We start from the raw sequence: 23,260 nt of genomic DNA on the forward strand, positions 1-23,260 counted from the left end.
GGTGATGGCTGGAGCCATATCCTAGAGCAGATACCCTCAGCCACTGGGTACTCCGTGCGCCCCTGGTTTTGACCCTTTGAGGCCTCTGCACATTTGATGCCCCTGAAAGTCTGAGAGGCTGTCCTGTTCCGGGGCTGCCAGGGAAGAGTCCCTCTGGTTGCTGCCTGGACTTCCTCTGTGCACCCCACCCCCTCCCCTCCCTTCTCAGTGGGAACTCAGATGGTTCCCATGGGGATGCCAACCAGCTTCCCCTCCTCAGCGTGGAGCCAGGCAGCCACTAACTAAACTAAATCCCAGTTCTGCCACTAACAGATGCGAGGCTTGGGGCAAGTGTCTTAAGTTCTGTGAGCCTCAGCTTCTTACCGCTGACATGGGGATGATGCTGTAAGAGAGCCACGAGATGCTGGGAAGGACTAGATGCAGGAAAGCTCCAGGCACGGACACACCGCCATGGGGCAGGCCCTTGGAAACGTTAGTCCCTGTGGTCTAACTAGTTCCTGCCCCTTCACTGCCCTGCTCGCACTCACAGTGGGAGAGCCATTTTTTGTGCCACTTAGCATTGGAAGTCCAAATCAGCAAGGACTCTATTTGCTATTTAACCATGTGGCATATTTATAGTGACATTTTCTTTGTACTCATGTTTTTTCTTCCTAAAACTTGAAATGTTTCTTTTGGGTTAAGGAAGAAATAGTCGGTGCTCTTTTTCTGGGATTTCTTTTTTTTCCTTGTCGTGCAAGTAAAAGCAAATCCTCTAATTTGCATGTCACTGTATTAATTTGGAGGTAAGACTTTAGCACTTCATTTTTATTCTTCACTAGGGTTCAAAAATGTTTTTCTAATGCCCGGTGTCTCATGGATTACAAACATGACAAACAGTTTTACCAGAGGCAGTTTGACGGCCCTCAGGTAGTACAAGGAAGTTGTGTTGGTTAATGTCCAAGGAACTTTGCTCTCCATGTTTGCTTTGCAGCCTTACCTCTGTGGCAGAGTTACAGACATAAATGAATATTGTAAAGAGGAAAGCAGTCCTTTCTCCTGGGAAGGAGAATGGAAGAGTCTCTGTAAGAAAGGTTACATGATTGAGTGGAAAATCAAAATCTAACAAAGAAGCAATAATTTAGGGTTATAAAGCAAGCCTGCCATCAAACATAATTATGTGACATCTTCTAGAGACATGGAAAATGGAAGACATTTTCAAAAATGAGTGGGAGTATTATGTTGAAAAACATTATCGAGTAATAGCTTCAGAGGCCTAGCAAGCAGCCTCTTAGGCATCTTACTGTGTACTGTTTTCATCGTGAATTGGTACTCTCAATATTTTCCCCTTTATTAGACGGTGAAACTACTTTCTTTCCTCTGATAATGAGGCAGTGCTACCAAGTAAATAAAAGTCAACGTGCTCCTGGTTATTGGATCATTTTTTTAAACCACGTATAAATGACCTTTGCTCTACGCCGTACATATTTTCCTGATGATGGGTCCTGATGATTTGTAAGGTGCCTCTCATTTTAAATGCAATGAGGGAGCTACCTTTTTAAAAGAATCACGTTATAAATATATTTAAAGGCAGAGATTTCTGGGCGTTTGCTTGCCGTGTGACTCGCCGGTCCTCCCTTACCGTTTCTGCCTCATCACTCGGCAGCCCGGATATTGGCCTCCCTAAAGTGAGTTTCCTTGGACCTGGCCACGGGCACCAGGCCCGCTCTGAGACCTTGTAGCTCTTTGCCTCTCCCCTGACAGCGCTCACACTGGGTAACTCTCGTGCCGTCTCTCCTCCTCACAGATTTTGGGATGACGAGAGACATCTATGAGACCGACTATTACCGGAAGGGGGGGAAGGGACTGCTGCCTGTGCGCTGGATGTCCCCCGAGTCCCTCAAGGATGGAGTCTTCACCACGCACTCTGACGTCTGGTACGGGAGGCCTTTCCTGTAACGCCAGTCCCCACGTGTCCTTTCCTCTCCTCCTGTTTTCTGTTCCTTGTTGCCGTTTCCAGCTTTGGCTACGTGCGATGTGGGCCGCCCGCTCATCACTGATGTGTTCCTGTTGTCCATGGGCCCTTGTGGAATGTAAAGAATTTGCGGGAGCGATGTTTCTTTCCGTGCTTAGCTGATCACCAAGTGGTTGGGAGGCCTGGAGACGTAGCTCCAGGGGCTGGGACATGAAGACGAGTCGGAAAGCTTCACCTCTTTCTGCTTCTTCCCTGCCTGCCTTCTCTCCTTTTCATTCGCAATAAATAGATACGCCGTGGGGCGGGGGGCGGGGGGCGGGGGGGGGGGGGCGGGTGGTGGGGGCGGGCGGGTAGGGGTTGCTTCACCTAATGAAACCTTCTGATTGCAAACGTTGCTTATTTTAGACCCAAAGCTTATGAGTCTTGATGTGTTTTCCTATGAGTCCCATCTGCTGTCTGTCCTCTTCCAGTGGGCACCCATCATTGTTGACCCAGGGATGGGATGGAAAGCAGACTGCCTCCCTTAGTCGTGGATGTATGTCGGGGGAGAAAGCACGTCAGCTGAGGGTGCGGAGGCCTCCCATGAGTATTGTTTATTGCAGCTCCGCAGCAGCGCTGTGGAGAGGTGGTCAGGTCCTAAAACACGACTGAGGTTCTTGGCAGGCGAAGGCCCTGGCACGTCTGCCTTCTAGAACGTCAGCTAGTTTCTTGGCTGTCCTCTCGGGAGATCCCATTGCTGATGTGTTACAGACATGGGGGTTGTTTACTCCAGCTGTCGGGATGACCACATAGAGGAGCTATTTAAATACTGACTGACATCATTTTTTTTGTTTTAACCTCGTGAACCTTTCACAGTTCAAGGGCCTTGGATCCTATTCTGAAGACAGGTGCACATTGGAAATAGCATTTGAATATGACCCAGCAAAGCATGATTGCTTCTTGAGCTCAAGGATGAGATCTGTTTTGCAATCAGCCTGTTCAGGATGGTTCTCTCTTCACAGTCAAATCAAAGTGCTCAACACCATTTTTAGATACAGAGATGATGGGGAGAGGACAGGCCTGGGTCCATGCCTGCATCTGTTTATTCTAGAATCCATGCTTCCAATAACTTTGAGGTCAGCTTTACAGTGCAGTAAAATAGAAAACCACTAGAGCCAGGGAAAACAGAGGCAGGGCAGGAAGATAAAACTGGAGTTGTTAATATCTCACAGGCTAGGTTTACCAGGTTCTGGTTACCAGCCATTGCAAAAAGCAGCAGCAAAGGGACTTAAAGGGGGTTCATTGCCATGTTTCTCCCATTTGATGACTTAGACGTTATGAACAAATAAGAAAAATATATATATAAACAAGAGTAGGGATTTCATATTCATTCCATTCGATGTTCGGGCCTTGACAGTGCTTTCGTTTGGTTTTTGGTTTTTTTTTAACACAGCCTTGGAGGATAACGCTGGCAAGGTGGATAGGCCAGGCGATGGGGAATACGGAAGGCTTCTCAGCCGCCATGGATCCAGAGTGCTCCCTCTGGAAGGAGTGAAAATCATTTTTGAGTGTGTTCAGTGGCACACAACAGTCATTCCTAAATAGTTAAAGCCTAGAAAGAAACACAGAGAATTGTATCTGACTTTGCAGAAGATATCCTAGAATTTTAAGGTTGGAAGGTATTCTGAGGTCAGGACCAGTCCCCAAAGCCCACGTCCAGCATCTTTGACAGCTGGTTTTTGAGCTTCTGCTCACATATTTCCAGGGACTGCTAATTCCTCTTTCACAAAGACAGATATCCCTAATCCTTAAGACTGCCTTGGGTTTTGCAGGTCTCTCTCATGCTGTGCTTAAGGAGCCTCTGTTGACACCCCATTGGCCCTTGGTTGCACAGCCTGCGCTGTTTTTGATAAGACAGGCCTTGGATCACAAGGAAGTGCTCTCTTGTCTCTAGTTGGAGTAACTTTAGGTTTTCCTACTATCCTTGGAGACATTATTCCCAGGCCCTTGGGCACTGTCCTTGTTCCTCCTGTAGTTCCCTTGTAGCACTGTGTCCCTGCAAATGGTTCCTTTGGGTTAGAAGACACAGGCACGCCCTCCAGGCATGGAGGAAAGCAGGCAGAGGGCTGGGGAGGCGGGACCCACAGCTTGAAGGTATGTTCCCTTTCTGGGCAACCAAATTGCCCTACGACAGTCTTCATTTCTTGACTTACTGAGAAGCTTTCCAAATAGCCACAAGTATCTGGGGCTGGTTGCTCTCTCCTGGAGTTATTTGGTTCTTCAGTGGCGAATTCACATCAGCAGGTAATGTGGATATTTCTGTAGGTTTCGATTTGCTGGTGGGTGGGACATTGACAGAGTCCATCCTGGTGTGAGGAGGTGTAATTATTGAATGTGGACCTAACCAGCACTGGAGTTGAGGTGAGACTCAAACTAAGTTGTCCTTTACTTGGGGAAGACAACCCCAATGCATGTAATTAGAAAGAACTTCACACAGAGGCATTTGTCTGATGTTTAAAGATTAAATCCACAAAATTCAAGGCTTGGTTTTGCGTGAGGCATGAATTGCTAGTGCCACATTGTAAATGACCTGCTCCGAAAAACATTCAGGTGTTGCACATTTCTCAGTGTCTCTGGCTGTGTGGCCTTGGTCAAACCATGGGGCATCTGTGGGCTTTGGCTGCTGCATCTGTGAGGTCAGATGTGTTTGGGGATGTCTGCAGAACCTCAGGAGGTGCTTAAATGGCCCCTGTGACAACTGGTGATGACGTGGAGGCACATTGGTGTTGGGTGGAGGTACTTAACCTCCATACCTTGGGGCAGAAAAATGGTTGAACCAGCTAGTTACGTCTTGTGAAGGACACCTGGACCGCAGCACTGAGTGGCCCTCACTGACAGGTGACACTGACATCAAACCAGAGTTGTTCCGGGGAAAACCTTTGTGGACAGCTGGCTCCGTCAGCAACGTGTGATCGGGAGGACTTGGCGTGGCCCAGGCACAGTGCTCAGCGTGTGCAAGAGCAGGGCGCTTAGAGACACAGTCCTTGTCCCTGAGAGATGAAGTCTTGTGGAGAACAGGAAGCGCCCTGACAGGCTGGAATCATGGACCCCTTCCCCAAAGAGCAGGGGTCGTGGGACCCCATGAAGTATGCAAGAGTGAGGAAGTGGGTTCTGGGCAGCGGGAACGCTGGGGGAAGCTGCGGTGGTGGGAACCACTTGGTGCTGGTGGAGGGCCGTGGGACCTCCTCGAGGGAGTTAGGCTGGAGAAAGCTCGAGGGAGGCCTCGGCTGTTGTGTTAGGGGTTTGGGACTAATTCTGCAGGCTCTGTGAGGACTTTCCAGGCTTCTGAGCCAGAGAGTGACCTAGAGCCATGTTTTAAGAAGCTCATGTTAGCTGGCATGTAAAGCTCCACTGAGTGAGGTGTTGGTGCCAAAAAGGAGGCATCCTGCAGGCCAGGCAAGAGGACCATCTGCATGGAGGACGTGCTAGGGGGACGAAAAGAGGGGACCGGACCTCTGGGCAGGTCTGAGCCTGCACAGGCAAGCTGTGGTTGGTTCTCTTAGGAGGCGTGGGAAGGATGCCCTCAGGGTGCCTGCGCAGGTGGGAAGGAGCCGCAGCTGCAGTGAGGCCAGAAGAACAGGGTGGTGAGACAGAGTTGAGACATGTGAAGGTCAAGGATCCACAGTAACCTGGAGCTTGGGGGGTGGGGCAGTGGGTGCTGAGGGGTCAGCGTGAGTGCTGCATGGTGGGCGCTAGCAGCCCGTGTGGCCAGGGCGCGGGAGGCAGTGTGGGCCTGGGAGGAACTGCATCTTCAGGCTGCTTCTCAGGCCAGGGCTGCAGTCCGCTGGGTACCGCGTCTCAGATGTGGAGCTGGGAGTCGTGACCTCCGAGGCAGCAACCTAGGTGAGCAGACCGGTTCCGTCCGCAGAGATTCCTCCCTAGCCCACAGTGGCGGGGGAGCCGGCTGCCCTCCGGCGGGCCTGTGAGCACCGCACTTGGGCCTCCGGGCCTTCAGCTTCTCTCGGTCTCTCATGCAACATCAAGACTATTTCTTGGTCACTGAGGTTCTGAAGGACCTTGGGTGGGTCGGTCCTCTGAGGGCTAAGATTCTAAATGTTTATGTCTGACATCTGCTCTCAGCATCAATTTGTACAAAACCCTTTTGTGCATGGAAAGCAGCTAAAGCATGGAGTGAAACATTCTGATGCAAAGTCCCCGGCGCTCCTGGCTCGTCAGGCCAGGATCCCCAGAGCTCTTTCAGGGAAGCACCGTCCAAGCATTTTCAGTGTGGCTTTGCCCGCACCCCTGGCCTGCGGAGGTCCCGTCGGAAGCCCCTCGGGCTGGCTGTTTGCTGCCAAGCGGCCAGCTTTAATCTGCGGAAATGAACCGAATGGAAAGGCAAATAGACCGTGAAGAATTTGTGAAAGACGGTGATGTGTGCTGGGAAGGCACCTTTATTTTGCAGATTGCAGCACTGCGTTTTGTAACATCCTCGGTCTGAAATTCCTATGTATGTGTATGTCTATCTTAGTTTGCTTTCCAGTAGTAGGATCTTCTAAACCGACAGGCAGAAGTGCGTGCGGGGCGGAATTGCACCCTGCTCCCCCCGCTGTCCTGGTTCCTCGGCCACCCGCTGCCCCTTCCGCTAAACCTGGGGCTTAAGGATTCTTCCTGGTGCGCAAGCCCCACCCCAGCCAGTGCCGCCCTCCTCCGTCACCCACCTTTGAGGCCGAGCCCCTTCTCTCCCTGGGCCCCCCTGGACCTGTAAGATCCCCACTGAGCTTTTCAACATCTCATAGGCCCAGGCCCCCACCCAGACCAGTGAAATCAGTCGGGGACCCAGGCTCTGCTATGTGTTAAAACTCGCCAGGCGTTCGGGCCCTGCAGCGTGCGTAGAGAGCCACGAGGGTACAAGTTTCCACTTGCTTGTCCCAGGCTGCATTTGAGGCCACTGCATCACTGTCCCAGCTGGGCCTGGGGGCCAGCATTCGATTGTGGATGGGATAAAGCACACCTGGGAGACGCTGCCCTGCGGGTCGTGGCCGGGGCTGGGCCCTGGACTCGGCTTGCTCAAGGCTCCCGTCAGAGATCAGGTGCTCGCGGGCCGTTCCCGGGCCCTGAACACTCCCTCCTCTCAGCTGGCAGCGCTGTGCCGCCAGGGCTGCGTGGACTCTGCGACCCATGAGGACGGGTGTTCCACGTTTAGCCCAGGGCCCGGCTCGCCGCCTGATGTGTGCTCAGTCGCTGGAAAGGAGAGGGCCGTGCGGCTCCATCCATCCCTTTCCGAGCACCTCACGTTTCTTTTCTCCCCGTAGGTCCTTCGGGGTTGTCCTCTGGGAGATCGCCACGCTGGCCGAGCAGCCGTACCAGGGCCTGTCCAACGAGCAAGTCCTTCGCTTCGTCATGGAGGGCGGCCTTCTGGACAAGCCAGACAACTGTCCCGACATGCTGTATGTATCTGCGGGGCCCCTCTGCCCAGCGGTGCTGGGATGGTTGGAGCGGCTGGAAAAGGGCTTATCCTAACAGATAAGCAAGGGCCTGAATCCTGCCCCATCTTCCTTAATCCTGGGGTTTGGATTTGCAGTTTGCATTGTGGTTTCTCAGGCCAAACATCTTTGTGAAATATTTGACCAAAGCAGTCCCCACTGGTCTTCTCCAGGTAGAGTTAAAAAAAAAAAAAAAAATGCAGCAACGTGACACTGATTACTGCTAAGCCACCCCCCTGGGCTGCTCCCAGCCATCCGCAGGGCCCCTCCGGGCGTGTGGGCATGACCTCAGACCTGCTTCTGCCGGCACTCCGGGACACCGCCGCCACCCGCGGACCCCCTAGGTTTCTTCCCTATTAAGGGTTTACAAAAATCATAAAGGGCCTGAGAGTGGCGGGCTCTCGGCAGCCTCCTCCAGCGGCCGTGCGGACCTGCAGGTGGTCAGGGGGCCTCCTGGCAGGCACGGCCCTGGCGGGCAGCTCTCTGTTCCTGAGATCTGTCAGAGGATGCGAAACAGTCCATGGCGTCTCGTGGGCCTCCCTGCTTGGTGTGCTTAGGAGAAGCCCCTCTGTCTGTGGAGATCAGAGCTTCTGAAGGTGTGAGGATGTGCAGGTGTGCTGTGGTTGGGTCGTCAGGTGCAGGCAGGTACAGATGGGGAACATTGGACTTGCTTTTGACATGCGCATTAAGGCAGGGCTCAGGATTCTTCTGGATGCCAATAGGTAGAGCAGGCTACCACGAATACCTCAAGACCAATGCAGTTTTCCAGAAGTGCTTTCAGGACAGGTGTGGCCTCACATTGGAAAGGGCCCCAGAGGGACTGTTGGGCTGCGTCTGTGTCTGTGTGGAAGGCTCTCCCCAGATCTGCCACCTACCCGCACACCAGCCTCGAGTGAGCGCCGACTCGGGCAGGGCCCCGCCGTGGTGGGATGAATTACAGATGTGAGTCAGACACCACGTGGAGAGGGTACCAGGGAAGTCGGCCCCAACTGCCACGAAAGCTGCGTTCATCGGGTCTCTCAAGGTTTCCGTGGATCGGGAAATGGGAGTGCCGGCTCCTCTGCTCCGTCTGACGAGGTTGAGATCAAGATGTCAGCCTGGGCTGCGATCATCTGAGGCTCAGGGGCCTCCCTGTCCCAGGCCCCTGCGGGCTGTTGGCAGGAGTCAGCCCCGTGTGGCTGTACAAGGCCCCAGGGTCCCGGGGCCCTGCTGGCTCCCAGCTCCCAGTCCTTGCCACACGCCTCCCTCCGTTGGCCTTCTAGCAACGAAGTGGCTTTCTTCTTCAAGGCCAGGAAGAGAATCTCTCCACTGCTTTTGACGTTTTTTTTTTTTCCTGATTAAGTTACGTCCACCCAGGATAATCTCCCTTCTTATTAATTTAGAGTCAATTATTAGAAACCTAAATGAAGGGGTGAAATCGCATCACATTCATTAAGTCCCTCCCGCTCAAGTGAGGGGATCATACAGGGCGTGTACACCAGGGGGCGCGAATCTCGGGGACCACCACAGCCTGGGAAGCAGAAACCATTGTCCTGTCAGTAAACCAAGGTTTTGGTTTTTTTCTAAAGCACTTTTAGTGTAGCTTCCAAGACTGAATCCCTAAGCTCCGGGTAGAGGGAGGGGTGGAGGGGGTGGAACTCATTCTCCTGGCTCTGACTGCACTGTGGCTTCAAGGGTACCTCACCTGGGCATCCTGCTCTTTCACGGCTGCCTCTGAGCGTTTGCTCAGCCAAAGCCTGTTCTATCCCAGGAACAGCTTGCATGGAATTAGGAAAGAGGCCAGAGAGTGCTGCAGGAAAGGGAACATCTTTGCCTCAGAGAGAGAGAGAGAGAGAGAGAGAGAGAGAGAGAGAGAGAGTGTGTGTGTGTGTGTGTGTGTGTGTGTGTGTGTGTTGGGGTAGCCATTGATCACATGAGCATGGGCCCAGACTAGGAAACCTGCCTGTGTCCTGGACATGGGCACAGGATACACCCACCTGCGACAGGAGGCTCCACTCCCAAGAGGGCTGTGCACAAGGGGCCCCAGGTTTCCGGGATCCCTCACCAACAGACTCCCTAGCACAGCCTCTTCAGACTTCAGGACCCAAAGTTGGAAGAGACACAAATGTCCAGTTAGTGCATTTTCTTGCCCCTGGTGGAAATTCTCCCTCTCCCCACCTGTGTTAGTGTTTGGTTTGGTTTGGTTTGGTTTGGTTTGGTGGTTGTTGTTGTTTTGTTGTGTTTTTATTGCAGTGTAGCATTGCCCAAAACCTAACAGTTTAAGACAACAATAGTATTTATTATCTCACAGAGTTTCTGGAGGTCAGGGATCCAGGAGCAGCTTAGCTGGCTGGCTGTGGCCGGGGGGGTCTCCTGAAGTCACAGTCTGGCTGGCAGCCGGGGCTGTGGTCATCTGAAGGCTTCACCGGGGCTGGGATCCACTTCCAAGGTGGAGAACTCATGCCGCCAGGTGCCATGCGAGGCCTTCGTTCCTCTGTGATGCTGCTTGAGTCATGCCATGCAGCTGGCGTCTTCTAGAGCAGGGCTCAGCAAACGCTTTCTCTAAAAGGACAGATAGTAAATATTTTCAGCTCTGTGGGCCCCTACGATCTCAACTGCAGCGACTCAACTCTGCTGTTGTGCGAGAGCAGCCAGAGACGTCGCAGGAACACGTGCGGCTATGCTCCAAGGACACTTTATTTCTGGATACTGAAATTTCAATTTCACATAGCTTTCATTTTGTCACGAAATATTATTCTGTGATTTTTTTTTTTTCAACCATTTACAAATATGAAAACCATCCTTAGCTCACAGGCCTTACAGACTTAGACCGCAGGCCGGATTCAGCCTGCGGGCCGAGAGCGGGCCTGCCCTGCCTGGGAGCCCTTGCTCCCACTGTCGAGCAGAAGCCACTGTGTTCTTCGTGGCCTGGAAGCCATGCTCCGCAGGGTCCACTGCCTCCCTGGGCTGCGTGGGTAGCCCTGTGTGACGTGAAGGGAGATTATGGGAGGCACAGACCCCGGGACGTGAGGGTTGCTGGGGTCTCGGAGGCCAGCCCCACACCCTCCTGATGCCTGCCCCCCTCACAGGGGACTGCCCTCCACTTGGAAGAGTGCAGCTGCTGCATTCCTGTCAGCCCATGAGAAGGACAGTTTTCCTCCAGAGCAAAAATAGAAACCACGGAGCTCGTGGAGGGATGCCCACTGAATTTGCATGAGCGTGTCCAGTGCCGGGAGAGAGGCTACCACTAGAAATGGCGGTGGTTTAGCAAGCGTAGGAGCAGTCCAAGAAGGCAGGTGTGAGCTTTGTTTGTGTGGTTTGGGGGTGGTAGGAGGAGAGGTACTGTTTTTGAGCTTTCTCTTTGACTTGAGTAAACATCGTCTCTGAGAAACTCGTGGGACTCCCGAAGTTGATCTGCCCCCCAGGTGACCGGAGTTTTCATATTAATTTAATCTGCCTGGGAAGCAGCCCCCCTGCCATGGGAAAGGCAGCATACTTCCTGTTCCCAGCATAGAGTGACAAGGAAATTTGCATGGAGAGGGCACTCTGGCATATTAAACCTATAATTCAGGAGGCATTTCTGCCTCGCTGTCCAGACCCCCCTTGGCAAGTTTTCTCCTAAGAAAAGAACAAAGTGAAAGGAGGCAAGCTGGTTCCATTCGGAGTGTCCGTGTTGTCCCTGTGAACTTATTGATGATCTTATGTAAGGAAGACGTGTTCTGGGAGAGCAGTTCTTTTATTACAAAAAATGAAAGAATGGACTCTTGTCTCTCCCAGAGGAGAGGAGAGTCACTGAGCCCTTGGGAGTTGCCTGAAAAGCCCTACTGGGCCTCCACGTGGGAGGGAGGTTGTGTGCTTCAGTTGTGTGGCTCCAGAGGTGTAAACGGCACCCACAGGGTAGCGGGGCGGGTGGCAGACCTCAGCTCAGCATCGTTGCTCGGCGATGCTGGGAGCAGATGAAGCCGCCTCTTCCCGAGTGGCCAACGGTCCTGATGCCCTCGATGGAACCGGGTGCACAGCTTTAGAGGAAAGGTGCCATGGTCCAGGCCACAGGGTGTCTAGGCCTGTGGGTCTCAACCCTGAGATTCAGTGGGAACTTAGCAGGTGGCATGAGACAGATTCAGCTTACGATTCAGTGGTGGATCCGTATTTTAAACTGCCAACAAAGCTTGTCCTTCACCTTCTCTTGCGCTCAGGTCTCTCTGCTCACGCCCCCAGTGTCCTTCAGCCCCTCTGAGCCTGTGCTGACTGCTCCTGCCCAGAGCCGGGGCTATGGGCAGTGGTGCCCCTCTCAGCAAGTCCCCGGCAACTAGAAGGACTGCACTTGGATGCTGGGACGCAGGCTGGAGCAGAAGGGCCACTGAGCATGGACCCTGTTCTATGCGGGGGCAGGGGGGACACTTCCACAGCGTCACACATCGGGGAGGCCTGCAGTGTGCAGTGTTCAGAGAGGAATTCGAACTTTTTAGCCCAGAGAGTCATCACCTCAGGGATGGGTCTGAAAAAACTCAGTAGCTGGCTGTTTTGCAGTTTTCAAATGTGGTTTTTTCCCTGTGGCTGATGGAAGCCCCCGCATTGCTGGGAATCTTTCGCCCGTTTTGTGGGCATTGAGTGCTTGGGTGAGATCCAAACCGTCAGGAACGGCACTCCTGCCCAGTTAGCCTGCGGCCGGCTCTCCCCATTCCACTGCCCCTCCTGGCCGGGAAGTGGCCGTAAGACAGTCCTGGCCGTTCAGGGTTGGGGCGGGGGGGTGCAGGGAGTCCCGCGGGTCCCCTCTGGAATGAGGGCCCTCTGTCGTGACAGTCATCCCTCGGACCGAGGCTGTGCCAGCCCTCAGGTGCTGGGCTGCTCTTGGCCCCGTGGCCCGTGATCGCAGCCTGCCCGCACACGGCAGGGCCGGCGGGGGAGGGGACAGTGAGCGGCCTCTGGGGTCACACGAGGGCAGCCGCTCCGTCTGGTCCTGCTCCTGCCCCAGGTAAAGGCCGAGTGCACCGGCACCTCTGAGGCGGGCACTCAGTAGAGGACAACTCCAGCTCCCTAGAGCTGAACAGTTGTAAAAAGTGTGCTTTTTTTAAAAAGGAGTTTTATCAGCTCATAAATCCTTCTAGAGTCCACTGGAAAGTTTTCTTATGGAGATAGTGTAAACAAGGTCTTGAGTCCCACAGAGCAAAAAAGCCTTCCTTTTATGGGCAGCACTGGAAGGGCCGTGACTCGGGAATGGTTTAAGAGTGGTGTCACGTGGCTTGCTGCTGCTGTCACTCACATGCCTCCCCTGCTGCTGGCACCTTCTCCGCCCCAGGCTGAGGGGCACGGAGCCAGGGCACATCACGTGGCCTTGGCCCTGGCTGCGCTTCTCTTCAGGGTTGTAAGTCAGTCGGCCAGAGAGGAAGTCGCAGCCTCGCCATGGAGACGGATTTCATGTATTTACGGCCCTTTTTGACTTGGAGGGGGCGGGGGGGGTCCCTCTTCATGGGAGGTGATGGCGGGGGGGATACGGAAGGAGGCTTGTTTGCCATCTGACCCAAGGACAAGTTGCCAGTTTCTCTGCAAAGCCCCCACGACACCTGGGACTGTCGGTGGACGGCCAGGAGAGGGAGAGCCTCCAGGCAGGACTATGGTTTCTCTCATTTTGGTTGAGAGAAAATTCCTCTTTCTGACATTGGTGGCGTGCATGGTGGAAGCCCATGGTTCACAAGAACGCCATCCCTGCGCCACCCTCACCCGTCTGGGGGCCTTGGACAAAGTATTTCACCTCTTGGTGATTCCACTGCCTTGTCTATGAAATGGGGCTGTACTGTGATACGCACCTTCCCCGACTCATGAGGACTATAGCTGTTTACACCCATAAAGCTACCCAGAGTGTCAGGAGCTACCACGCGGTTAGTGTCCTGACGTAGCGCAGGTGATCTAGTCGGGAGGGGAGAAAACTAGTCAGTCTTCGTGTTTTGTCTAATTCTTTCTCTGCTAGAGCAGGGGTGGCAGGCTTCTTCTGTGATGGCCCACACAAGACGTATTTCAGGCTTGCAGGCCAAACCCTCTCAGCTGTTCAACTTGTAGTTATGGTTTGAAAGCAGCCACAGGTCATGTGTGAACAAATGGCTGTTTCTGTTCCCATAACACCTGATTTACCAAAGCAGGTAGCAGGCCTCTCTCCCATCCCCACCCTCCCTCGAGGTCACATCCTCTTCCCTCTGACTTGACCTGACGCCGTTTCCCCAAGTCTTTCAAGGTAGCTGGCAGATCTGCCTGGGAGCTCTCCTGTCCCCACAGGCTTTCTCTCCGGGGAACCTTCCCTGGGGCCAGGCGAAGGCGGTTGGTCTGTCTGTCAAGTGTCAGCCTGACAGAGGCTAGAAGCCAGTTTGGGGTGCTTTGAGCTTCCTAGATGTGGGGAGTTCCACGGGCCATTCTTGTTGAAGAGTACCTCATTAGCCAGAAGTTTTAAAGCACAGGATGGAATTTTCTGGCGAGAACAGAAGTGGAAGGGAAGGCACCTTGGTCTTTGTGAGCAAAGGCCGTTGGCTGGTTCCTCCTCGGAATCTGCCCTGCACTCTGGCCTGGCCTCGCTGCAGGCCTGGCCTGCCTCCCCCCTGTACTCAGCCCAGGTGCCCTCTCAGCCTGACCCTTTGCTCAGTCACCTCCTTTGTGCCCCAGAGGTCTGCGTGGCTGGACCCCTCTGCACTCCAGGTGAATAAGAAGCACGCCTCCTCCTGCGGCCATTCTGAACCCTTGTCAGAGCCTGAGCCTTTCCTGGCTGCCCCGGCAGCACCCTGCTTTTCTAGTGTGGCCTCCTGTTCTGGGGGCTGTGGCCACATGACCCTGAGGGCTTCCCAGGGGCTGCAGCCCAGGTGCCCTCTCTGCCTGCCCCAGGCCTGTGCAGGGACTCTGGCACCAGGCTCTCCCTGCTGGCTTGTTGGCATCTATCTCAGGGCCCCCCCCGGGCCTGTCATTGGGTTCAGGGCAGCCTGGCTCCCAGGCCGGCTCTGCCACCCTGGGGCATGCAGTGAGCAGCCGGAGCTCTGGCGCCAGACGTGGGGCGCACGCCCCTTCTGTCTCGCAGGCACGCTGCCTGGCACTGCCTGTCCTCAGTTCCCTGCCAGGCGTCCCCTGCCACCAGGGGGAAGCTTAGAAATAGCATGGGCGGGACTGAAGGGGAGACCACTGTGAGGAAAGCTGTGATCACTGCTCGACCTCATTAGTGAGAAACCGGAGGCCTCTTGCATTCTAGTTCTGGAAATAATGTGCAAGCAGTGGCTGCAAGCGATGCTTCAAATTGGAAGCTGGTGTGTTTTTCATGTAAATAACACCTGTAGTAACAGACTCTGTGTGGAGCCTGCATTTGTCCTTTGCAGGAAGGCAGTGTTTGGGTTTTGTATCTTGGAGGGTCCTGCGTCTTGGGTGTGGGTGAAGTGACCGCCGTGGTGTACGTAAGTGGGGAGAAGCTGAAGGCTACTCGTGCCACCAGGATAGCGCGCCGGAGGCCCGACGGGCAGCGGCACCGCCCTGGCGCGCTGGGCGTCCCCGTGCAGGCGGGGAAGGCACGGCAAGCAGCCCCCTCCCAGGCTGGGCCCACCTCTGTCTGTCTCCCCCCAGGTTTGAACTGATGCGCATGTGCTGGCAGTACAACCCCAAGATGAGGCCTTCCTTCCTGGAGGTCATCAGCAGCATCAAGGACGAGATGGAGCCCGGCTTCCGGGAGGTCTCCTTCTACTACAGCGAGGAGAACAAGCCGCCTGAGCCAGAGGAGCTGGACCTGGAGCCGGAGAACATGGAGAGCGTGCCCCTGGACCCCTCGGCCTCCTCGGCCTCCCTGCCGCTGCCCGACAGACACTCAGGACACAAGGCCGAGAACGGCCCGGGCCCTGGCGTGCTGGTCCTGCGAGCCAGCTTCGACGAGAGACAGCCCTACGCGCACATGAACGGGGGCCGCAAGAACGAGCGGGCCTTGCCTCTGCCCCAGTCCTCGACCTGCTGATCCCAGATCTCGATCCGTGCAAACAGTAACGTGCGCACCCGCGGCGGGGTGGGGGGAGAGTTCTAACAGTCTCTTCACAGCCTCCTGTACCTCAGTGGATCTTCAGAACCGCCATTGCTGCCCACGGGAGACGGCTTCTCTGCAGTAAACACATTTGGGATGTTCCTTTTTTCAATATGCAAGCAGCTTTTTATTTCCCTACCCAAACCCTTAACTGACATGGGCCTTTAAGAACCTTAATGACAACACTTAATAGCAACAGAACACTTGAGAATCAAGTCTCCTCTCGCCCCCTGTCTCTCTCCCTCTCATCTCTCTCTCTCTCTCTCACCTTTCTCTCTCTTTCTGCTTTGTGATGGAAACACGTGTGCTGCAAGCCCAGCCGGGACGCCCTCTGTATGGGATCGAGGCCATGGCTGTCCCTCCGTGGCCCCACATGGCCCTGAACACACCTGCCGGTCACCGTAGGTCTTTATAAAAAACACGTCGAGACAGGATTTTTTAACCGTATCTTTAACATTTTTAGGAACATACAAAATTTACAAAGGGCCATCACTCATCCAAGGTCGTTACCATGTTCACGCTGCCAAATTCTGCCAGAACCCCAAACTGTCTCCCTCACTGTCCCCGCACTGTTCCCTTGTTTCCAGAGGCCTGGGCGAGCATGGTAGCCAGTCAGTCGTTAAGAGCCACGCTGGTGATGCCCTCCACCCGATCGTCCCCCGGTGTTCTTTTCAAGCCTCACCTTCACACAGGTCTGATCGCTTTTGACAAGGTTATTACTTGGGGGAACTGGACAGAATGAGACTTCCTCTCCGTGACGACGGGGAGAAGCTGAACTGGCTTCCCCGCCCCCTTCCTGCACCCCCACCTTCTAGCCGCAGGAATGCTGGAGGAAACAGGCCCTGTTGGGAGCCTGGGAGACAGGCTTTGAGTAAAGGTCGTCCACGTGCCCGCCCCAGCTCCCCCCCGGCCCCTAAGGACACAGATGGGAGGGGGTTTCCAGGGACTCAGCCCGACTGTTCATGCAGGTTTGCAAGGAAAGAAATTCAAACACCCCAACAACAGTACGAAGAAAAGCAGTAAATGGATTCAAGCATTCTAAGCTTTGTTGACATTTTCTCTGTTACTAGGACTTCTTCATGGGTCTTACAGTTCTATGTTAGACCATGAAACATTTGCATACACATCGTCTTTAATGTCACTTTTATAACTTTTTTACGGTTCAGATATTCATCTATACGTCTGTACAGAAAAAAAAAAGCTGCTATTTTTTTTGTTCTTTGTGGATTTAATCTATGAAAACCTTCAGGTCTACCCTCTTCCCTCTCTGCTCACTCCAAGAAACTTCTTATGCTTTGTACTAGAGTGCGTGACTCTCCTCCTCTTCTCCCGGTAATTGATACTTATATAACATAATTTGCCATGAACTGTTTGATGCCTTTTTATAAATACACTCCCCTCCCTGCTCCCCCTGCCCCACTGGTTCTGTTCTACCCTCTAGGCTCTGTGGGCACGAGGCTGGGGAGGGGAGGGGCGGAGAGAAGGCGGGCGCCCGCCCCGGCCCCTCTCCTCAGCCCGCTCTCACGCAGCGTTTGAGTCTGTTACAGCGCAAGACATGATACAAACTCAGGTCAGAAAAAAGGTTAAATATTTCGCACATCCTTGTTCAGTGTGTATATTCACCATTGTTGAAAAGTCTCACCTTCTCTTTCCCTTGCCTTCGTTTTGGTTGTGACACACATATATCTATTTTTTTAATTCTTGGGTACAACAGCAGTTTTAACTGCGGACACGAGGCATGTGGATTGCTATTTTTTTTAATGGATATTTAATCCTTCCATCCCGTGGAAAACAGCTGCTGAGTCCGGGGTGCGATGGAGCACACTCCAGCGGGCCCGTCTGCGGCTTCCCGCCACCGCCCTCCAGACCGACCTACCTGTCTTTAGAGCTAGAGACTCCCCAGGGACCCCCGGCACCGGCAGGGCTAGCGCAGGGGCAGCGCCCTTAGGGCGCCGGCCAGCCCGCGGCCAGTTCAGGACAGTGCAGGCACCATGGGGCCGAGGCCCGGGGCTCCCTCCAGGGGACCGGAGCCCTGGCATGGGAGCGCCGTTCCCCGGCCAGGAAGCCGAGTCCTCGGGGCCTGGGGGTCTTGTTTTGTTTAGTTTTTAGCACTTCTCACCAGAGTGATGACAGCACAAGAGTTGCTTCTGGGATGGAAATGTTTAAATTATGAGTAAGAACAAAGCTACAGTATGATGATTGCTAGTTGTGACTGGGGATTAAACACAAAAAAGAAAGTTTGTAGTGCTTTTTTGCTTGTCAGTAGTTTCAGTCCCACTGTTTTCTCTGGTCTCTGTCCCATAGTTTTTTCCCTTAAAAAAATGAGAAAAAATTAAGAAGGTATTATATGTAGGAGTTTTCTTTTAATTTATTTTGTGATACCAGTTTCAATCACTGTAGAGAAGCCCCCTTATGAATTTAAATACTGAGAAAAGGGTTTGTGTGTGTGGGTGTGTGTGTGTATGTAAGACGGGACAGTTTTTGGGTTTTTGTTTTTGTTTTCCAAACATTTATCTACCTCACTCTTATTTTTTATATGTGTATATATAAAAAGAATACATCTCACATTTCTCAGCACCTGACAATATGCCGTTGATACTGGTAACCTCATCCACACCACAGGCCGCACACACCAGGTGACGCAGGGAGAGGCCAGGCTGTATTCCGGGGTCACAGCAACACTAGCTCACCTCTCCACTCATTTCAAACAGCTCACCTGTTTTTGCGACGTTTCATTTTGCGTCGCTTCTGTTCTTCTCCTGACTCAGTTTCCCAGGAGGCGGGGAGGGGCCTTGGCCGGTTGTCTTGGAAACCAGCTACTTGGTGCAGATTGGGTGGTGGGCAAGCTCTGCAGAGCAAGAGCAGTGGTTTCCAGGTCTTGAGGACAGGCAGTGCCGGGGCCAGGGGCAGGTGGTGTCTCCTTAGGGCCCCCGTCATCCCTGTGGCCATGGGGTGGGTGCTGGGCTCCGTGCCGGGCCAGCTCAGCCCCTTGTGCAGTCACGTGGGTGCCAAGAGCCCGGCCCCGCGGGCCTTCAGCTGCAGGTTCCTGAACTGATGGCCTGTCCCATGTAGAATGTATGGAGAAGAGTCCCCTTCTCCCTCCTCTCCAGGCTGTTCTCTCAGCCTCACCCTCACCTCCTCCCCAGGGGAAAACAAAGATGTACCAAACCTTCGGGCTGGAAGGGGCCAGCGGTGGGCACCGCGCCCCCACGGGGCTGTGCCTCGTCCCCTCGTCCTGCTGCTCACAGGGTGGACGGCGCACCCCCTCCAGCAGCTGCTCTCACAGGCACTGGTGTTTTATCTGGGAAACAGCGGGGGTCTCCCAAAGTGTGGCGGTTCCTTTACGGTCCCAGGACTGCAGTTACACTCAGGAGCCCTTCCCTCCTGCTAGAACACCCCTCTCCTTCCCCAAGTCCCCTGGGATCTTAAGGTCATTGAGAAATAGTGTTTGATCAGGGTTTCCCGCTTCCACACTGTAGGTGACCCCTTGGAATAGTGGCCTCTCCTCTCTTTTGCACATACCTGCCGGTTTCCACAACTGGATTTCTACAGATCATTCAGCTGGTTATAAGGGTTTTGTTGAAACTGTCCGAGTTGTTGGTGTCACTTTTTGTTTAATGTAGGTGGTTATCCTTTAAGTAGAAAGAAAACACTAACAGCATAGTGCCCATCATAACAAATGCTTCAGAAACACTTAAATAAAAGAGAAAATTCTGCTTGTGTGATGGTGCAGTCATTTTACTGGACCAAACCACCCACCTTGACTATACCAAGGCATCATCTATCCACAGTTCTAGCCTAATTTTATGCTGATTTTCCCACCTCTTCTTGGTTTCCTCCTTTGTATGCTCCAAATAACTTAAGCTGAGTTGTGGCATTCTCCACGCAGCCTCCTTCCGACAGCAGCTCACACTGCTGGAAGTGACGTGAACCACTGAGGCACATCATTGAATTGATGTGAGCATTAAAACGTGATCACACGCAGCCCTTCCCTGAGGCAGCAGGAGCTGGTGTATTCTGGAGACGTTGTTGAACTTCAACTGGGTGAGACCCAGACCACCCCAGGACCCCCTTAGAGGATGTCCTGACTTTTGACACAGTTGGAATGAGCTTCCTCCTTGGAAGATAGAAGACCGTGTTCATGGCCAACACTGGCCTTTCCTTCCAGTCCGTTTTGTATGACTTGGAACAACATTTCAATGATAGAAAAAATGGTTATTGTGGAACTCAGTGGCAGAATGCTTGGCATGAAGTGGTGTGTTTCAGTTGGGATAACAGATATGAGCCAAGCATGATGCCAAACTCTAGGCCAGTTTGTTCCACCCAAAGCCTCTTTCTCAGCAGCCCGCCTCTGCTGGAAGGTGGCTGCACAGGGTGCAGGCCGCTGTTATGGCAAGGTCACCCTTAGATCAGGGAGAAGGCTAGGATGCTTGGTCCAAGGTCCTCGGCTGTCACTGCTGGCTCCTCCGGTCAGACAGTGTCAAAGGCAACTCCTTTCCAAAACACAGGTGCCCTCCAGTTGACAGTAAAGCTCCATGGTATGCCTTGGCCCGTTCCAGCAGTCCCAGTAATGCATTTAAGGTTTGGGGTTTGTTCTTTTGTTAATGTTACCTTTGTGTGTGTTGGCTGTCTTTTCATTTTCCTGGGCTAAGCAGCATTGGGAGATACGGACCAGAGATCCACTCGTTAAGAACCAGTGCTGAAAATCAAACTTTCTCACTCCACTCTGACATAGCTGGTGGTACAAATGAGAACTTCAAGAGAGGATGTTGTTTAGATTGAACCTCTGTTGCCAGAGATGCTGAAGATACAGACCTTGGACAGGCCAGAGGGTTTCGTTTTTCGGCCTCCAGCTTAGATGACTAGTTGGCCATTTAGAAAAAAAGCAGATGAACACTCCTTGCTGGTGGAATGAGGAGGCAGCAGGAAACCACTGTAACAGGGATCATGAATGACGTGGAGAGAGGAAGCGCGAGCAGAAGGTACAGGGCTTGGAAGAAGTGTGGGCTGTGCTTGCAACTTGATGGTTTCTGAAGGTATCAGACCACATCAAGGCTGAACAGTCATCCATGGGCATTTGGTTTCAACAGATAAACCTAACATCCTACTTTGGAAACTGTTACTGCGGAGTTCAGTCAAATTGTTGCGGGAACGGGAACTGCATCGCACCCGTCAGTTGTCAGCTCTGGGGCTTGACTTTAGAGTTTTGTTTTATTTTGGTCATGCCAGAACATAATGATCACTCATCTGTATGTCCACGTTTGTGTGTGTCCACATCTTTCTGGTACACATCGTTGTAATTAGTCACTCATTAGCGTTTTCAATAGGGCTCTTAAGTCCAGTAGATTACGGGTAGTCAGTTGACGAAGATCTGGTTTACAAGAACTAATTAAATGTTTCATTGCATTTTTGTAAGAACATAGAATAATTTTATAAAATGTTTGTAGTTTATAATTGCTGAGAATAATTTAAAGACACTTTTCTCCTCTGTGTGTGCAAATGTGTTTGTGACTCATTTTTTTAGGACACCTGTTTACTAGCTAGCTTTACAAGATGCCAAAAAAGGATTTTTCCCTGACCCAAGCCGTGGTTCACCCTCTTTCCCCCCATGCTTTGTGCCCTAGTTTATAACAAAGGAATGATGATGGTTTAAGAAGTAGTTCTGTATCTTCAGTATCTTGGTCTTCCAGAACCCTCTGGTTGGGAAGGGGATCATCTTTTACTGGTCATTTCCCTTTGGAGTGTAGCTACTTTAACAGACGGAAAGAACCTCATTGGCCAAGGAAACAGCAGAGGTGTTGCAGCCCAGCAGTGCCACGGCACCCTCGGCATCTGGTTGGGTGGGTTTGATAGTTGTACTGTGATGCAATGCCTTGAGATGGGAGGACTCCATCATACAGCTAACGGCTTTCGCAGTGAGCACAGCTTACAGACTTACCACACAAAAGATGATAATTCTGATGCACACAGACCACCTGCGTACAGGCCTCACAGCATGATTAATGCTTTGCTATAACAAGGAAGAGACCCTATTTATTTTTATTTAAGGCAGAACACCGAACATAGATGCTTTTCAATACAGAACAAATTCTTTTTAATAAAAACTATACACACGCAAGACTTTTTTCAGTTTGACTCCATCTCCTCTAGCTCCCAATAGGTTATTGGCCATGTCAACACAGCTCCACAAAATCCCCATCCTTGGCAACATCTGGGTGTTTTGCACTACACGGGAGAAAGATCCAGAAACAATTTGGTTTTTGTTTGCAACTTTTCATTTGGATGTTTGGCGTTGCACAGACACATTCACAGGTGGAGTAGATGCTTGGCAAAAACACCTGTCTGCTTTCTAAGCCAGTGAGGTTAAGGTGAGAGGTTTGCCAGAGTTTGTCTACCTCTGGGACAAAAAAAAAAAAATCAAACCAGAAGGCGCGATGGAATGGATGCATCGCAAATAATGCATTTTCTGAGTTTTCTTCTTTAAAGTTTTTTAAAAAAAGTAAAAAAAAAAAAAAAAAGGTAATAACATGGCCAATTTGTTACATAAAATGACTTTCTGTGTATAAATTATTCCTAAAAAAATTCCTGTTTATATAAAAAATCAGTAGATGAAAAAAATTTCAAAATGTTTTTTTGTATATTCTGTTGTAAGAATTTATTCCTGTTATTGCGATATACTCTGAATTCTTTACATTATGAAAAAAAGAAACTTTGTCTATTTTGAATGGCTGAAGCTAAGGCGACTTTAGTTTCTCTTACTCTGCTTTTTTCTAGTAGTTAAAGTACTACATGGTTTAAGTTAAATAAAAGAATTCCGTATGCATTTTTGGTCTCTGGTTTTGCCCCTCCCCACCCCTTCTGGAAGAATCACCACACTTCCAAGCAGGGCAGCTGAGCTGCGTGTGGTGTGTGTGTTCACACATGTCGCTGGGAGGTGTTCTGCGTGAAGGCTTCGCTCTATTTCTGACAGCTGAACCTTCTCGGCATGCAAATTGCTGGTGCACAGGGAAGCTATTCGGTTTCTCATTCCATTAAATCAGCCAGAGGAAAATCTGAATACAGAAACTATAGAAATCTGTACTCGATTTCTGACTGATGTGTAGGCTTTTCCACTCACAGAAGTCAGGCAAGGGCAGGTTTGATCTGGGTGACTCTGGGCCAAAGGACTTTCTACACATTTTCATGTCCTTGTTGGTCCCTCACAGCCAGCACACCTCCTCAGAGGGTGCACGTGAGGCCACGCGTGCGCACACAGGATGCAGCTCGCGGGCACTGCTCAGAGATGTTACTTTCTAGCCAACGAGCCTAGCCTGCCCCAGGGACTCTGCAATCCAGGCATCGTTATCTTTGCCAGGGGAAATGCCTATGGTAGGAAGTGTGAATACCTTTTCTAAGGAGACAAGCTGTGCATGTTCTGGAATCAAACCTTAGACACATCAGGAAGACAAGCTCGTCATTCGTTAACTTTGATCACGGGAAAGAAATTATACTTCAGTAGTAAAATCAGCCTACTGGACAAACGGGTAAACAGCAAGGTGTAGGCAGCAGAAGTAAGTGAAAGGCCATGCTTATTTAAGACCTGGTGAGTCTCAAGTACTTGGACCTGAAAACAAGAAGAAGGGGACTCTCAAGCTTGGTGTCGCCCCAGGGCTTTGCTTACCACTGTCACAGAGTGCCTGGCACTCAGGGGACCCCCACTAGACTGATGGCTGATGCAGGCTCACTTTCGAGGCTCGGGTGGGTGTCTGGGCTCTGGGGGCAGACACGAGCCCAGTAGGATTCCCACGTTCCCGGGTGGGAATGCCGTCCATCCAGGCTGTAGTTGCTTCT

General features: G+C 52.2%; 1 protein-coding gene across 2 annotated transcripts in view; it reads left to right on the forward strand.

Moving 5' to 3' along the window:
- The window catches only part of IGF1R (insulin like growth factor 1 receptor), a 288,185-nt gene extending 266,333 nt beyond the window's left edge, over positions 1 to 21,852 (forward strand). For both annotated transcript variants that reach the window (XM_057723851.1, XM_057723852.1), the window contains exons 19-21: positions 1,784 to 1,913; positions 7,246 to 7,380; positions 14,986 to 21,852. In XM_057723851.1, the coding sequence (XP_057579834.1) occupies positions 1,784 to 1,913; positions 7,246 to 7,380; positions 14,986 to 15,367 (647 nt within the window). In that variant the 3' untranslated portion in view covers positions 15,368 to 21,852. The remainder of the gene's footprint in view (positions 1 to 1,783; positions 1,914 to 7,245; positions 7,381 to 14,985) is intronic.
- The last annotated feature ends 1,408 nt before the right edge of the window (positions 21,853 to 23,260 follow it).

Source organism: Hippopotamus amphibius, chromosome 2 (genome assembly GCF_030028045.1).
Source record: "Hippopotamus amphibius kiboko isolate mHipAmp2 chromosome 2, mHipAmp2.hap2, whole genome shotgun sequence".
Taxonomy (NCBI): Eukaryota; Metazoa; Chordata; class Mammalia; order Artiodactyla; family Hippopotamidae; genus Hippopotamus; species Hippopotamus amphibius.